Source organism: Oryza glaberrima, chromosome 2 (assembly GCF_000147395.1).
Source record: "Oryza glaberrima chromosome 2, OglaRS2, whole genome shotgun sequence".
Lineage (NCBI taxonomy): Eukaryota > Viridiplantae > Streptophyta > Magnoliopsida > Poales > Poaceae > Oryza > Oryza glaberrima.
The window spans coordinates 10703651-10721586 of NC_068327.1; the positions used below are offsets into that span (position 1 = coordinate 10703651).

The 17936-nt window shown below is 41.7% G+C and overlaps 1 protein-coding gene across 1 annotated transcript; it reads right to left on the bottom strand.

Annotated features, from left to right (window-relative positions):
* Positions 1 to 419: 419 nt before the first annotated feature.
* Positions 420 to 14437, bottom strand: LOC127761661 (uncharacterized). The gene is made up of 18 exons (XM_052285987.1): positions 14266 to 14437; positions 11134 to 11251; positions 10164 to 10313; positions 9816 to 9932; positions 9659 to 9743; positions 8895 to 9003; positions 8734 to 8801; positions 8502 to 8627; positions 7582 to 8275; positions 7159 to 7474; positions 6499 to 6702; positions 6333 to 6393; positions 5944 to 6057; positions 5420 to 5533; positions 5253 to 5339; positions 2655 to 2717; positions 2320 to 2433; positions 420 to 674 (listed from the first exon to the last, which is right to left on the bottom strand). The coding sequence occupies exons 2-16, from the start codon at positions 11223 to 11225 to the stop codon at positions 2691 to 2693; spliced, it is 2364 nt and encodes a 787-aa protein (XP_052141947.1). The 5' UTR covers positions 11226 to 11251; positions 14266 to 14437; the 3' UTR covers positions 420 to 674; positions 2320 to 2433; positions 2655 to 2690.
* Positions 14438 to 17936: the final 3499 nt, after the last annotated feature.

Genomic DNA, 17936 nt, shown 5'->3' on the forward strand with positions numbered 1-17936 from the left:
CGCGCGCTCAGCGGAGGGGCGCCGCCGCCGCTGAGCGGGTCGCTCGTGCTCCAGGCGCCGCCATCGAGCAGGCTGATGTCGCCCAAGGGAGAAGCGAGAAAAGAGGGAGAGAGAGAGGAAGAGATAAGGGGTAATTTAGTCAGCATGAAAACATTAATTTAATAGATGAAGTGTCCCCTGAGAAATAACCACATTTACAAAGTGTGTTCCTCCAAAAGTGACTTCACGTGGTGTCCTACAGCTAAAACCACAAAGTCGCAAATGTCTGGTAGCAAAATTTGCCCAACAAATAAAATTCTTTTGCTCGAGACTATACAACGATTTGTCAGGTCTATCGGTTTCTGGAATTGTAGGGACAAACCAAAATGATATCAGGATGCTTCGCCAAGTTCAGAGTTCATCTTTGAACCAAAGATGAATTGATGATTAGTTACTTTAATCATTGGCATTTGGTACCCCGTCAAGGAATAAAAGACTACACAACGAAAAATACAAGGGGAACAATAAATACCTCTGCCATTGAAAAGAAAAGGGTTAGCATTGTGTGCTTTCTAAAATACAAGTTAAGTTGATTAAAGATTACATGTACAATTCTGTAATTACAGCATCGTGATGACTTGACAGCAGCAACATGGTTGTGTTGATTTACATCTTCCAACTCCCTCTGCACAGACCTGAATTAAGTTGCAAATGGCAATCCATTAAAACTAGTCACTTGGCGGGAAAGAATATAATAGCACAGGTGTAACACAGGTCAGCTATATGGTCAGTTTGCAAAAAAAAAAAAAAAAAAAAAAAAAAAAAAAAAAAAAAAAAAGTACCCAATGCAGAAACGTTAGCAACAACGTATATAAGTTTGTCCTTGGGTATATAATTACTATATATAAGCTCATAATTATTATTCCTTATATAATTACTATATACAAGGAATAAAGGGCAATTTGTTCCTGAACATACCAAGCCGTGCTGGCAAACTGGTCGCGACAAAATTCCCAGAACAAAACAGCTAGCCTGTTTCACTGACTCCTTTACTCCCTCGAGAAAAAATTAAAAATATTGATTTGAAGCAGGTTTTATATTTCTGGGCCATCTATTATTCTGTGCAGGGTAATTTCTATCTTTAGCGTGGCAGAAATTTTATTGATAAATCTCATGCACATACAAAGATAATGAATTCATATTAATCATACCCAGCAGCAGAGAAGCAAATACATACACCTATATAGCATGAGTATTATGGTATATTATAAGGAAATTTTGGTTTGGTGACACCAAAAGATTACCGTCTTTGTTTTATACCACTGATTCACATGAGCACTTTAATACCATCCAAAGATCACTCATGTTCCTCTTAATATCATTCCATCCAAATACCATTCCATCCAAGGCTAAGCTCGCAACAGCCATAAAACGATTTCGGCACTACAATTTGGCCTGGCTAATCCAGACAGATCAATTTAAGTGTGAAAGCTGGTATCGGACCTCTCAAGACAAACCTTTACCAAAAAAAGATTTGGTAACCGGAGAACTTTGTAATGAAGACTAAGTTTGAAGAGAAAGATATTAGGTTGGGGGGTCTATGGTAATCGGAGAACTTTGTAACGAAGACAGAGTTTGAAGAGAAAGATATCAGCTTGGGGGGTCTAAAGTGTGTGCCCAACTCTGACCACCCTCATGTTTTGTCTGTCTCCACTCTACATTGTTGCAGCCAACCCTAGGGAGAGGATGAGGTGGTGCAGAGACATGGCAGGATGCTTAACATGATGGCAAATGTGAATGGGTAGTGCTGGCAATTAAGAGGGAAGAGATGAGGACACGTATCCAACACAGTCTTCACTGGCAACACCAAGATCAAGGACCTCTGCACTGACAAGCTTTGACAAGCTTTTCACCTCGCTGCAGCCATGAAAAGTAGGCATCCCGCATGAAGACCCACCACCAAGCACACCATCGCCATTACTCCGACTAATGAGTAATGTGTGGTATGTTCATCGCCTCACTGTGCATAGAGATCGAGCAGCTCCAGAAACTCAAGCTTTCTAGCACACAGTGGCACTGCACATTGCTAACAATGAGTAATGTGTGGTATGTTTGTGTTTCAATGTCCATCTGCACTGAAGATAGGAGGGAAAGCCAAGATGCCAATGAATGTTATTTCATCTAACATAATTGCTTTTGGTAAAAAGAAGGCTTGGATGGAATGGTATTAAGGAGCAATAGGGATCTTTTGATGATATCAATGTCGGTGGGTTTAGTGGAACAAAACAAGACGGGTAATCTTAGACTGTCACCAAACCAAATTACGCAACAGTTCCATACCTATCCCCAAGGCACTCTAGCAAACTCATTTGAGAATCTGCCATGACTTTGCTGAAATCTGATGATTTCCTTGAGGCTCACTTGTACAATGATAAACTTTGCAGAGGAAAATTCCTGTAGTGACAACCAATCATGATTTCAGTCACCAGCAAGCCAACCAGAAAAGGCATATTTGGTCATAGTATCACCTATAGACAGAAAGTTTGATTATACTTCATGACCAAAAGGAACAGAAACAGCAAAGTGTCCCTCCAACCAGTGAACTGGATAACGTTTGAGGCCAGGAATGCAACAGACACAGAAAAAAAATTGAGATGTTGATAAATGGTAATTACCTGGAGAAGTACACATAACACATGGCAACCAATCGTTCAGCCTTCCAGCGCATATCTCTGAATCTACAACAAAGAAAGGAACATACCGTTATATCGATTTTATTAGACCGAATATGAGCACATAATAGCAGCACTATCATTATCAAACCTGTTGACACAATAGCATTAAATTAAATGAGGTACAAGCAAAAGGAAAGATTTTCACGGAAATAAATAAACTCCTAACAAGGCTTGTATCTGGACAGGTCACAGGTGTCTGGTTGCTGCCCCTAAGTTTGCCCTATTAATAGATACCATATTAATAAAATATGAGATAGGACACTAATTTATGAGAATCTTGCTAGTTTCAGCAGAAGTGAGCCAAATGCATACAATCTGATTAAAATTGCAAAAGATCTAGCAACCATAACTGGGCCACCATTGGCTTCAAATGTATCAAGTAGCAAATCATACAGGTTATCAAGTAAAACTAAGTTTGTGGTGGCTAGATGTCCACGACAAAAGTCTTAACTATTAACATGAATAGAAGACTCCAAAAAGTGATGATTGCCCAACTGAAAATCCAAGGTCAATAATTTATTTACAGTTCCCTGGAAATAATGAGGTAAGACAATTTTGACCTATTTGTGATGGATAATGCCAATTTCTGTACTCCATTATCGTGTGCTTAAAGATATATTAGAGTTATCATGAAAATCGGAGTGAACTGTTGCATCATTTATGACTTGTTCAGAAAACATCCCCGTTGTTAAATTTCGGCCCATTGTTAAATTTCGGCCAATTGTCATGCCGTTTAGTTCCAACTTTATTTCGTACCAGATTACTGTAAAGTGGAAACTCGCTGATAGCATGGACTTGGTAGCACATGCCCCTTAGTTGGTTGGAGCTCGGACACAGACCCAGTAAAACTCTAAAGGGCTGTTTGGTTTGAGGAATGGCCGAATGAGATTGTCAATTGATCACTTGATCCTAAATAAGTTTGGTTTGCGGAATGAAATGTGGTCATCATATATACTAAGTGGGAAAAATGAGGAATACTAGTCATTGAACCAAATTTGAGGAACGATCTTACGATGGACCGAATTCTGATCAAACCAAACAACCCATAATAACATGGACTATCTTGTCTTAGCTTTGCATATTTGAACCTATAGTTACTTATAAAAAAAAGTGATTGACCTTGATAAATCAAAAACCACATAACTAGTTTAAAAAAATCTGCATCCATATGGCAAAGTGCCACTCAAACTGATTATCTTAGGCTCAACAACCAAGATAAAGCAACTAGTTTATTTGTGAAGACAACATGATTCGTGCTTTGTAAATTTCTTAAAGCCCAGAGCCAGCATTGAACGAGTCCATGCATAATAGCAACTAGTTCATACTTTCATCCAGACATAACCCATGATAGTTAAATCCAGAATTCCTACATTTAGAAATGTAAATGCTGGTTAAACATCCACTAAACTTCCAGTGTAGAGAATGAAACCACCACCAGACACATGGGCCACGAGAAATGCATAAAATATGGCTGTGGTGGTACAATATAAGACTAAGTAAACCAGATAATTAACAAGGTATGACCAGGGATCGGAATCCCGGCGATAACCAGCACAGTTACCGCTCCAGAGCCACCAGCTAGTATCCAACGTACTGGCCAGAATAATTCAATTTTAAATTATAAATCATACGAACTGTATATATTCTTGCAACATCATTTGTAACAGAGAAGTGTGACAACCGAAAAGGAGAGACGCATTCAATAGGGGAAATCTAAAACGAGCCTTGTTGCTTGTTTCTGCAGCTCGAGGCAGTCTAGTCAATGTCACCTGCCATCATAGATCGGAATCCCAACAGTAACCAGCTGGTAACCGTTCAGGATCTGCTGGCTAGCAGGTATCTGGCATACCAGCCAGAATAAAACAAAATTTTAATACAAACTGTATATTTTCTTGCAGTGACATGTGTAAGTACATTTGAATTATATGATAGAGTAGGAAAAAAATAGGCACATTCAACGAGGAAAATAGGAAATAAAATATGAAACTCCCATCACTCGTCACTGCAGCTCAAGCCCTTTTCAATCAACGCCTCTTGCCGTCATACGGTTAGATACAACCGATGTCTTGGTTATACATATATTTCACAAAAAGAATATAGACTGTTGGATTTGATACAAACCATTTCACTACAAAAGATTGCATTTTGACCATTTTGGTCAAATTGTGATGCATTGATGTATTTTATGTGCCAACCGGTTTTGGAATTCAAATATTTGGACTCAAACATGTCCCATAACTGGAGGGACCAGTATTTTCTTTTCGAAACCGGTATTCAAAATGTTATGTTAGATGAAACAGGTATCTTGGTTATATATATTGTGCAAAAGGAATATGGAATATTGTAGTATTAAATATGCATGTCACTACAGTTTTAATTTTGACAGTTTCAATCTAATTGTGATGTATTAACGTATCTTATATGACAAATCTATGAAAATTACACATTACACATGCCAATTAAATTGAATTCAAAATACGACTGCCAGTCTTTAGGATTCAAAACCTTGGATATGACAACTGGGGAAAAAAGGACTACCTCAAGCATATTTTCCTCGATAAAGCAATTCAACCCTGTGCTTGTGGTATCTGCACCATTGTGCTGCAAGATCCTGAGCTTTCCTTCCTGATGCAAATGTGTGAGTGCATGAATTAGCAAAGCAAATATATGTTGTGTACTGTTGATTGATCTAATTTGCTATTTACCTTGGTCCCATAAACAAGACCACCTCCAGGGGAAGGATGAAAGCATGCAACGTTTACTTCATCTTCAGCACTAGGAAGAACTCTTACCAGCTCCATGTCCGATACTCTATAGACCTAACGTGATGAATAGGAATAATGAGATTAAGGCTTCATTCATAAGTAAGAACTGAGCTTTTAAGTGGCACGGAAACCGGAGCAAGCAATTAACACATGATTAATTAATAACTAAATATTATAAATTTGAAAAAAGGTTCATTTGAATTTTTAAAGAAATTTTTATATAAAAACATTTTGCAAAAAGTACACCGTTTAGCAGTTTGGGAAGCGTGCTAACGGAAAATGAGGAAGTTGAAGTTTAGAACAGGGCCTAAATCATATTGTTAGTCATACAGAAACAAAAGGACACAAGGAGTTACAAACTATAATAAGAAAATTGTTCAGACTGAAATATTTAAAATAAGCAGCAAAAACAGAATTTACAGTATTTTCACTGATATGCTTATGCATAATCTAACTATATGTACCTCCAAGATAGTATATACAGGAATTCCAGTTTCCCCATCCATCACAATGCTCCTAAGCATAGAGTTATGACGACGACCATATGCCAATAGTATGTGCTCTGAAGTGGGTGAGAACTGCAGAAAAACAAGTGCTCACCAAATTAACTGATGAAGAAAGTTGTTGAATTTCATATCAATATTTCTCAAGTTTAGGTCGAAAATGCAAAAGCCAGTCAACTTTATAATGCTGCTACTGGACAATGCTTGAGACACAAGCCACAAGTTCGACAGCAATTATCTGAGGTATATAATATGTTTCTGCTCCCAGTAGAAGGGTGGCAGCAGAGATGCCTGCTTATCTTTTGCAGCACTAAAAAACCAACAAACACACAAACAAATGAGATGTTAACCTGGATGGAAGTTAAGCAATGAGCTGCCCTTATCGCTCTTGATGTAAGAACTTTGCCAAACCTGTAAGGAAAATACATTCACAATTTCAAAATAACTAGAACGTTTACAAATGAGAAACCTAGCAAAAGAGCATACTATGTAACAAGAGACTGTTGAGAAAATTACGTTGCCTCCTCAAGAGAGTAAACTCGGAGCTCATAAATAACTCGGTGAGAAGGGAGAGGGTGACGAGTTGGTGATGTTCCGGCCCCTGCAGAATCATACTGCACAGGCAATTGGCTACCACGGTCGCCTTCAGTTTGAGGCAGCAAACAGGCAACACATGCTACCAGAAATCGTCCACAAGGGGAAAAATGGGCACCCATTTCACTGCAATAATTATTAACTTTAGAGTAAGCAAAGAAGGGTCAACAATCCACTGCACAGTTTGTCAAAAATAAAATACGCACTTCATGTCAAACATCTAAAAGATACTCCCTCCGTCTAACAATGTTTTTCCACAGCACCCCATGCGCTCAAACCAAGGAAGTACAAAATCTAAGAAAAATTTAACGAGAAAAAAACATGCATAGCAAAATGCAACCATTTTACCCATTTCAAAGCATTTAATGAGTGAAAACATTGTAATAACCACATTCTTGGTTTTCTTAATGGACAAACATTGTGAAACAGAACAGTAAGTTTTTGTTGTTGCTGCACACCATAACTTATCCACTTATGTACATATTCAGGCAAAGCAATACAGGAAACAACAGAAAGGAAATAAAAGTTTGTGTTGTGCAGGAAAAATGTGAATACAAGAAAACCAAAAGTACAATGAAGCACCTGCAGAGAACGGCATGAGAAATTGTCAACCGGCATGCCTCGGGTTCCAATGTAACACATGGATCCTTGATATCATGCCGCCATATTCTAAGCTTCACTGTGCAAGGTAATTCAGCAGCTCCAGCAGCAAGCAGTGAGGTAGTAAGTTCAGATCCAACGCCTAATGATGCAGCATGAACCTCAGCTTCATCAATTTGGGGGCCTAGAAGTGAACTCCCAACCCCACGTAATGAGCCCACAACATGACGACGAGAAGCATGATGTCGATTTGATCCTCTAGAACTGCCGACATCAATCGGAATAGATGGAGAAGCACCTGCAAGTTCAATTACACAGTTTAATCAGTCTCAGCAGTGCCAGTACCACAAGAAGGTAGGCCTCCAGTACAAAGGCATTATCATTTGGAAGGTGCAGGGTGCAAACCTGTATGATTTTGGGCCATGAACCAGCCCTGCAAAAAGGGAAGCTCCCAGCTACGCGAGTCACTGAAGAGATCATGATGATGATTTCCACCCTCTGAATTTCTTAGGATCATGTGAACATCTAATCCACTAGAAGTGGTAAACGAATTCATTGGCATACCATGACGGCCATCATGTTCTGAAGGCTGAGATGTTGCTGGAATCGGCACGCTGTTGCTCAGGGAGGGCATTTGCACATCATCTCTATCAGTAGAACTCTCATGATTACTAGTGGAGCTACTGCCCAGTAATCTGGAGCTAGGTTGCCCCCTGTCAATCTGCATTTCAACTCCACTTAAACCAGATGCAGAAGCATGAGAAGTAGATGGTTCTCCAGGGCACACATCCATAGGCGTGACATGTTGGTCAGGCTGTTGATTTTCAACATCTGATGCCAATAATGGATTTTGAGCTAAAGATGATGGTCTCTGATGCACATTGGTTGAACTACTAACCAAGTCATTGCGAATCAGACATAAACTTCCATCATCCCTGAGGTATGCAGGCCAAAGCAAGCAAGGTGATGATGAATTAGCCTCATGATGTGGACAGTTTCTGGAATTAATATTTGCAAAAAACACAGCCGAGGGATAGTTTGAATAGCCCGAAGAGGTTGCAAGGGTCAATGGTGAGTCCGCAGAATCAAGATTATTAACCTGAAATTGAATATCTGCATAAGATCAATCGGTACATGAAATTATGCAAAGAAAGCAAAAAATGCAGAAAACAGTACTACCTCCGTCCCAGAATGAGTTTTAGGGTTGGACATGGGTATTAAGAAAGCAGGTGGAATTAAATGTGGGAAGGTTGTGATTGGTTGAGAAGAGAATGTAGGTAGAGAAGTTGTTATATTTTGGGACTGAGGGAGTATATTATTTCTACCTCTGCAGTAAGAAGATATGGAGCACCATGGGGGTGAAAATGGACAGCTCTTAGTGAGCGGCGGGTTCTTAATATAATGGTTGGAGCAGCAGCCTCATCTCTTTTATTGTAGTTCCATATGTACAGCTGGCACAATACATTGCATTGAGCACTATATGTTATTTGATCATTGTTCATAAAACAAGCACAGAAAGACTTCCTTTTTTTTTCAAATTTAACACTATAATCTCACTTTGTGACCTGATGCAACTGCCAGAATCTCCCCCCTTGCATGAAATGCTATTGATGCAATTGGCCGATCTATCAAATAAGAGAACATCACTGAAAAGGTTAGTATTCAGATTTCACCCATGGAAGGAGACATACTCATTAGGATCTGCTTAGATATATTACGGAAGTCCTGAGATCCAATACAGTCTGAGGTTTTAGCGTCCCAAAGACGGACTTCCTGATCCAAACTACCGCTAGCAAGGATATCAGGAAGTAATGGATGGTATCTAACCTGAAATAGAACAGAAGAAACTCAAAATAATAAGTGGCAAATAAGACTGCAAAAACAGCATTTATGCATTTTTATGTAAAACATATATAAAATGCTCCCTATGGACTAAGCTGCCAAGTGGTATAAGGATATGGGTACAAACATGACATGCTGATAAGGCCTGATGGTTAGTAAAAATATCAGTACTTGAGTTGTTTATTTAAAGGTCATTGTGACTTAACCCCAAGTCATTTTGGTTTATCAGCACCCCCTGTAAATCATTGTACCATCCAAAAGTGCAACTATATCCCCTACAACAGTGCCCCCCAACCCCCCAATCTATCTTCCCCTTATTGCGCTACGGGTGGTAATGGTAAATTAGTAGGACCCATGTGGCGTGCAACACATGATGATAGCAGAACAGCTGATTGTGACGATTTGATGAAATATCCCCCAACAAATTGGTCAAGTGAATCGTGAAATTACAGGCAACAGGGAGGGACAGGGTTATTACAGACTGAAACGACTTTGAGGGTGCCAATAAACCAAAATTACTTGTAGGAAGGTAGGTAACAAAAGCAGTGACTTGTAGCAGGGACAGGGTAAGATTTATCCTTTATCTATAAGAGCTTGTAGCACACATTCTGGAACATGATGACAGTGTTCATAATCATACCACCCAAGGCGTGCGCCGATGTCCACTCAGCACTTTCAAACATTTCCCAGTTTGATAGTCAATTATTTTAACAGTATGATCACCACTGCTCAAAAGAGATGGAGTTAGTCCACATGCCTTCACTTTAATCCTTATATTCCGCAAATAATAAACTTACTGTGTAGATGCAAGTGTTTTCCCATCTGGGCTGAATGCAGCTGCGATAGTAGACCTGGGGGGTGGCAAAAGAGGACAATATTTGGCAGACCAGTGATGCAGGGACTGTGATTCTGCCCTGTATACAGAAAAGGTTTCATTCCAGGGAAAAGTTAGGTATAAGAGTGAGAGTACAAAACTATGTAACTCAACAGTTAAAATAGACAATGAAGAATAGTTCATAGGGTTTATAAATATTTACCAAAGAAATATTAGGTGTAAAATCGAAAGTACAATATATGTAACTCAATCATTACTATAGACATGACAAATTGTGCTTAAACCATCCTGGTAAAGTAAGACCCCGTACCATGAATATATATCATGTTTAGCATCTGTAGCTGCATATCTTAGTTCATTGGAATCAGCATCATTTCCTGGAGATTTGCTCCAAAGTTTTTTAGCTTGGTGTTTTGTTCGAGGGGAAATCTCTCGCTGAGCTAATAGATCGAAGATGTTCCTGACAATAATGGGCAAACCAAAGGTTATATATTTAACAAGTGATCACATATTATAATGCCATTAGAAAACAGGTTACTGAAAATGTTTTTATATTATCCAGAAAATGACCCCTCATGCAGTTTATTTTTGGAGGGGGCCATGGGGATACCACAATGGCTCAATGGTGGCATTAACACTGATGGTGCTACTCTATCAGGGAGTTGCATTTGCCATTAAGCTATTCCCGCAGTACTTAAGTATTATGATAACAACAATGTGTTGGTCAAAAGAGCTTTTGCAAATTACATTCAAGATGAATGTTACCCTGCAATTGGTTAGGCATAATGCTAATGTTATAGTCCAATAGGCCATAACATTATCAAAATACTAATGCTAATTCATGTGGTATTGACCTTTTGACATTTCTACCAGTGGAGACGACACTTAATCCAACACAGCTGACCTCTAGGTGAAGTGGTGTAACAGTATGCAGAATATATTCCCATAGCTTTGGTCCATTTTCTGGAACAAATATGTGAGGTTCTTTTCACAAATGTTGTTTTAAAAGGGCTTTGTATGCTAACAAATACTGTACCAAGAGTAGAAGAAGATAAATAAGGCCAGGGTGCTAATCAAACTTAATAAGTCACAAGAGGGTTTGCAGATATAATTCCACCTTTACTGTGTCAAATATTGCACATGGATGCAATATTGGTTCCAAACACAGAATCAAAAGAAAGAATACATTTTATCAATTGAATTGTAACAGTTAGTTTCTCATAGGATTGTACCAACTTCTCTAGCAGAAAACTAAATGATGATGTTAAGTAGACAATTACCTTTGCCTAGATCTTGCAGATGTTGCTTGATATCTAGAATACGATGCTTGTGCAGAAGCATGCTTTGAACCTTCTGCCCAATGTTCAGCCATTTCAGGCCTTCAATATATATATGCACCTAAAAATTAATTGAACCAACCAGATACAACAAGATGTAAAATGTTAATGAAATTGTATGATATATAACAGAAGTTAAGTAAGAAGTTTTTAGAACAATTCTTCAGAAAAACATTGACACAAACATCCCAAAATCCAACATATGAAAATCAGAAAATGCAGTATACTCCAATTAAAAATTAGCAAACAGCACATCAAGAGTGACTGGACACGAACAACTACCATTTGATAGATTCCCTATGGTAACCAGTGTGTGGTAGATATAACTTGCCACAGATGCTTAGATTATCATTTGACCTTAGGTCACCTCGCACAATGTTCTTCTGTTTGAGATATTCACAAAATTGTACTACAGAACATCCAGCTCCAGCAGCAGTGCTGCCAAAGGCAAACAAGGTGCACACATGCACAATAGCGAGATGCAGCAAAGAAAATGCATCTCAAATTATCCAAAGCACGGTGCACTATGCAAGTCATGCTCTACTAGCAGCCAGGCGCTAAGGCACCAAAGAACATTTCTCATCAAAAGACTGCTTAGAATATAAAACCAAGCCCAACTAGAAACGGTTGCTTCAAACTACCAAGTTTTAGTGAGTCTGCTAGATAGTAAGAAAATCATATTTATGACATAATATTGCCAATTTTGATAAAAATAAAAGTGACATGGCATGCTATATATATTCAACGGTTTAGTTATTTCTAGTAGGTTAAAAGAGCTAAGGTTTCATCTCATTAGATTTTATTTTGGTGAACTGTGCACTCGTTGGAAATACTCTCTGCACATGATATTTCAGGGATGGATCACATCTTTTTGTGCTTTGAGCTGTAGGCAATTATGGACCTAGCATATTAAGTGTAAATTTTGCAAACAGGCTTGTACAGCAGTGTGCATATTCATTAAGATGGGTTTTTCATTGAAAAATTTGAAAACTTGTCATCAAACACTTGCTCTTTAAGTTTATTCTGCGTATGTTGTGTGTTTCAGGGATGCTTGCCATTGCCAACAGATTTCATAACACATTTGATGTCCTGCTCTTGTGAGTTAAGAATGCATGGGAACAATGCAAAAAAAAGAATTTCAATTCTTACTTTTGGACAAGTACAATTTATTCATTGGTAAAAACATGGAGAGCAAGTCAGTCCAAGGAAGGCCTACATTCTGAGCTCACATCCTATGCCAAAAATGCATAAAGCAAGGATAGATCAACAGCTCAGCAATGAATCATTAAGGGTGTGTTTGGTTGCTTGCATTTTCCTAGCCTGGCTCATCTCTCTCATCCTGGTTGAGTCTAGCCTGGATGAAGAGATACACATGCAACTGTTTGGTTGTTTGCATCAGTTTAGCCCGGTTGGGATGAGATTTTGTTTGGTTGAGTGCATGAGAGATGCGGTTTGGAAAAGATTTTGTTTGGTTGGTTGGATAGATTTGAGTCTAGTTACCTCTTCATTTAGTTGGGTGAGGTTACCTACAAAAATTTCAAATCTAGACAATAGGTATAAACAATTTTTCACATACAAAGAATAATATTGGCATCAAAAATCACCCGGCATTCTCTGCACCAAAAGTGAAATTTCTTGAGTTCTCAAAAAATAAGAAGTCAACAAAACTTCCTCCACCATTTGATAGCAAAGCGCTGGAAAAAAAAGAAAAAAAAAAGAGAGAGAAGCGTTTGTCCTCCTCCTTGTCGTCGAGGAGAGGAGTTCTTGCCTCATCGCCGCCAGCCATTCCCAGCTCCTCTGTCGCCGGCCAGTACCATGCTCCTCGCTGGCCTCTCATCCTGATCTGACATGCGCGCTCCTCTGCTCTTCTCTCAGTAGAAAATAGAACAGAGAAAACAAAAAAAAAAACCCTCAATCTCATCGTTGACTTGCTTCATCGGCGCTCCCAGCTGCTCAACGCCACCATGGTCACCGGATCTGGTGGCCTGGCGGTCGGAGAAGCCAGTTGTGGCGACAGAAAAGAGAGGCAGCGCATCGACGCGATGGAGATGGCAAGGGATGTAATAGCGGCAGTAGCTTCTCCACTGGGGTCGGCCGAGGGAGCTCGAGGTCAGCTGCCAGTCCACCACCGGAGAAGACGCCAAACGAGCGGTGACCGCAGGGGATTTGGTGGCGGCGGCGGCAAGGGAGAGAGGGGAAGAGGAGAGCAATTGAGAATGGGAAGATGAAAATGAGAGGGAGGAGGTGAGCGGACGCTAGACCCCTGCCACGCACGCGCACGCACTGATGCAACGCTTGCACCCGCGCTGCATCCACCTTGCATCAAGTGAGCCAGGCTGAGGAGCGAAGAAGAAATCGGCCGTTTCTCTCGGGCCTGGCTAACCTACTTTTGCATGAACTCAGCCAGGCTCCGAAGGGCATGCAGTTAACCAAACAAGCGGACGTCTGCATCTCCCATGCGAGCCAGGGTAGATCCAGGCAACCAAAGAGCCCCTAAGACTACCAATATGGTTCATATCTGATATGCACATGAAAGGAAAATTGATACAGTAATACAATATGCTAAAACAACCAGACCGATGAAAACAAAAAAGTTAGATGCATTGCCACACACCAAAAAACTACCGTATAGATTCCTATAGGGGTGAAAGAGTCTAGTGGCGAACCACCAAGATCAAACCCCTGCAGTTAGTTAACATCATATGCCAACTGCCAACATGCCAAAAACACCCAGCTTACAAGTCAAAACAGCTCCACAAGAACCCAATCACCATGTAACCCGATCTCGCCTCGCCTTCTACCTCGAGCTTGTCCGCTTGGGGCTGGCGGATGCATCTAGGAGGCTAGGATCATAGGAAATTCAGGAACCCTCCGCACGCCCAAAACAGAACATATCTGCCACGAACCCTACGGACGGATTGCATCCTAGCATCGAACAAATCCGGGGGACCAATCCAATCTAATCCAATCCAACAGCGCACTCCGACAACGAATCGCACGGGATCCCAAAACAAGTATTCCATTTCTCAGCGGGGCACACGCGGCGGAACCAAACAATCAGAAGCTAGGGCTTACCACGACGAGGGGATGCCTGGAAACCGGGTGGATCTGGTTGCCCGGCGGTGCGGAGAGGCAGGGGGGACGAGGGGCGGGAGACCGAGGCCGCGGCAAGGGAGGGGGGGCGCGGGGGAACGGAAGGGGTCGGTTCTGCGGTCGCCGGCGAAAGACGCCGGGGAGCGGGCGGCGGCGGCGGCGGCGGCGAGGTGGGGGTGGGGGGGGAGAGGAGGGGATGGGGGGGGGGGCAATCGGGTGCTTTTGCCCTCGTCTCTTTTTCTCGTTGCGCTTAGGACGCTTTGGTGGGAGGGCGTCAAGAGCGAGTCGAGCCGAGAAAGGGGAGACGACGCGGCTCCAGCGTGGAAGGGGCGATACGATAGCGCGTCCTTTCCCACCGTTGGATGGTGGGCATCAACGGCTCTCTTTTTTTTCTTTTTCGATCTCATATGGGGAGTATATTTTAGAGAACGCTAACTATATTGTGATAATAAAATATCTATATCGGGCTTTTTTCCATTAATTTGCTTACACTTGTGACTCCCTCTCTCTTGGACCCCCTTACCTTTCTCCCACACTCACACAGGAGGGCGGCGGCGGCCCAACCTTCGTCTCCATCGACATTGTTTCTCCGGTCTGCCGTCGTTGCCGCCAAGAACCCCCGAGCGCCATTGCTCCCGCTTCGTCGGCATTGACATCGTTTCTCCCACCTGCCACCGCCGGGCGGGAATCCTCAAGCCTTGTCGCCCCTGCTTCATCGCCAGCGATATCGTTTCTTCAGCCTTGTCCTCCGCTAGCGGCAAAGTTGTTTTAGAGCTCTTTAATTTGGCCTACCCCTCCTCTGCCATCACTACAGGATAGGAAGAAGACAATGTATTTTTTATGGGTGGTATATTTTGCGAATTTTTTAATGTTTCAGCCAATGTATCTTGATGTTTTTTTTTTTGGTGTTGGATTAAATGTTGCAGTGGGATTTTTTATGGTGTTTCAATTTGTCTCTAATTCTTGTGGATTTGTTGATGTTTCAGTAATTGAAGCTTGATGTTTTATATTCAATCCATGGTTCAACCGTGTTTCATATAAAATATGTGTTAAGATAGTGGTGGAATATTCTTCCACAAGTACTGAAAATAGAGGGCTGAAATAGCGCCCTCTGTATGTTTTTCTATATTTCTACAACAAAAATGATTTTACATGAGTGTAAGACCAGTGAAACTAATATTTTCCTCCTCATAGATAAAAATTCAATTAGTAATCAATAATATTTGATTTCAGTACACTTACAAAGACAGATATAGTAGATACGAATTCTCTAAAGCTTTGGCTTTTTTCTCGTGACATCCTATGTATGCATGTGATAGATATCCTCTAACATCAAATATTATCAAATATTATGTCTCATCCTCGTCGTCCTCTAGTTTTTAAAGGCTATAGCTATGATGGTAGCATCGGCAAGTTAAAACGAACTATAAGGAGGTAAATCGTGGATTTGTATCCTTGTAGACTTGAGGATTTGTTTTCATGATTATCGGCCTGTAGCCTGATCATCAGTTACTATATTATTAACGTGGTTGTTCATCAATTACTATATTACTAATGTGGTTGTTTTAGCACACTATATACTTACTTTATGTTAATGTAGTACCATGCACCGCGTGGTATTTTTGAACAAGTAGCTAGTAGCTCGTAAAAGGGACGAGGTACATGCTCTAAGATCAAAAGGGATGGAGAGTATAATGGCAAGTCATTAGACCACATTTGCGCAAAAGAAGTATGGCAAAATGTGCTGGGTCCTTTAACCCTATATTAGACATGCTCAAATGTGGAGTTAAGCTCAACTTAGGGATCAGGTGGAAATAAAAACTCCCAAACCCGATATTGGGACAATAGAAGAAGCTTTTTCTTATGCGCACCATATATCTCGCTCTCGGTCACAAACACTACCTTGGACGTCCACAACAACATAGGAATCATGAACTTTTGTGTCATCAGGCCAAGGAATTCTTCACGGCATGAACATCACAGGAATCATACATGTTCACCTCAGCGCCATGGCACTCACTCTCCCTAGAATGTCTACCTGCCCACTTCCCTTCACTTCCATCATGTCTTCTACATGAAAACGACCGTCCATCTCATGCAGGCGGTTGCAGTTAATACACAAATCATGGAGAAGAAAAGCGTTGCTACAACATAATAGGAATTTAGAAGTTGTTTGTCAAATTCTATTGGTCCAACCTTTAGAGAGTAGCGGAGTAATCCCATATGGAACCGAAAGGGTCACCATGTTGGATCAAAGACGCAATAAGCAACCAATTCAAATGTGACAATTGAACATTGTGAAGATCCAGCTTTTTTAATATATAATGATTAAATTTGGATGAAGAGAGTTTGAATATAGTCACCTCCTTCTAAGGCTACGTTCAGAACAATTGCCTAACTTGACTCTAATGTTTTCCATACACACGCTATCCAAACGGTTAAACAATGCATTTTTTAAAAATAATATTTATAGAAAAGTGCTTAAAAAACCATATTAATTGATATTTTAAGTTTATTAAGCTAATTCTTAATTAATTATGCGTTAATGGATCGTTTCGATTTACGTGCTAGTACGAAAGGTTGCCAGCCTTAGCTTAGGGTGTGTTTGGATGGAGGGATTTGGGTGGATAGGACATGGCGGCCCATTTTTTGTGGGTGTTTGGTTGGTGGGCGGAAGTGGGATAGGGCGGCCCGGAGGGGAATATTCCCTCTAGATGCCGGATGGTGGTATCCGGCTAATTTGGCCGGATAGAGCCGCCCGAGCGCTCGGGTGAGCGGGGCGAGCGACGACGTGGGTCGCGTCACCCTTCTCACCATGCGAAACAACGATGTGGGTGAGCGGCGGTGGCAGCGGCCGGTGCATGGCGGTGGCAGCGGCCCGGTGCACGACGGCGGCAACGGGATGAGGATGAGGGGACGGCGGCGGCAAGCCCAAAGGCGGCTACAACGGGAGGAGGAAAGGAGACGATGACGACGACGACCGGTGGGGGGACGGAGACGACGACGACGACCGGAGGAAACGGGGACGACTGTGACGACCGATGGGGACGGAGACGACGACGACGACTAGATCTGGAGGATACGGGGCAACGGCCGGTGGGGAAGGAGATGGGGTGGCGGCCGGTGTAGAAGGAAACGACGGCGACGACCGGATCTAGAGGAGACGAGGCGGCTGCCGGCGAGACGAGCGTGGCGGAGACCGGTTGGGAAGGAGGTGGGGCGGAGGCCAGCGGTCGAGAAGGCGGGGCGGCGACCGTCGAGAGAAGCAGGGCGGCGGCCGTTGAGAGGAGTGGGCGAGGCGGCGGCCGGCGTGTGAGAAGGCGAGGCGGCGGCCGGCGTGCAAGAAGGCGAGCCGGCGGCCGGCGTGAAGAGCAAGAAGGACCAACTTTTTTTCTTTTTTTCTCCTTTTTCCCCTTTTATTTCTCTTTAGATTTTTTATTTTGCAGTACATTGATAATTTTTAGTTTGGTGAATTTGAAGGGGTATACTCACCACCTCTAATGATGAGGTGATTGTAACCACTCATCCATCCTACTCCTCCTAACAAAAAAAAAATGGATCACCAAATCCATCTTCATCCCTCTAACCAAAGAAAAGACTGGATCGCCATATTCACTCTACCAAACAAAAAACTGGCTCGTCATATCCCATCT

Coding starts and splice junctions, on each gene's coding strand:
- LOC127761661 (XM_052285987.1), bottom strand. CDS start 11,225: ATGGCTGAACATTGGGCAGAAGGTTCAAAGCATGCTTCTGCACAAGCA. Junction 9,004..9,658: donor ATCGGCGCACGCCTTGGGTG/GTATGATTATGA, acceptor GTTCTATTTCAG/GTTAGATACCATCCATTACT. Junction 8,802..8,894: donor TATTGGATCTCAGGACTTCC/GTAATATATCTA, acceptor CTTATTTGATAG/ATCGGCCAATTGCATCAATA.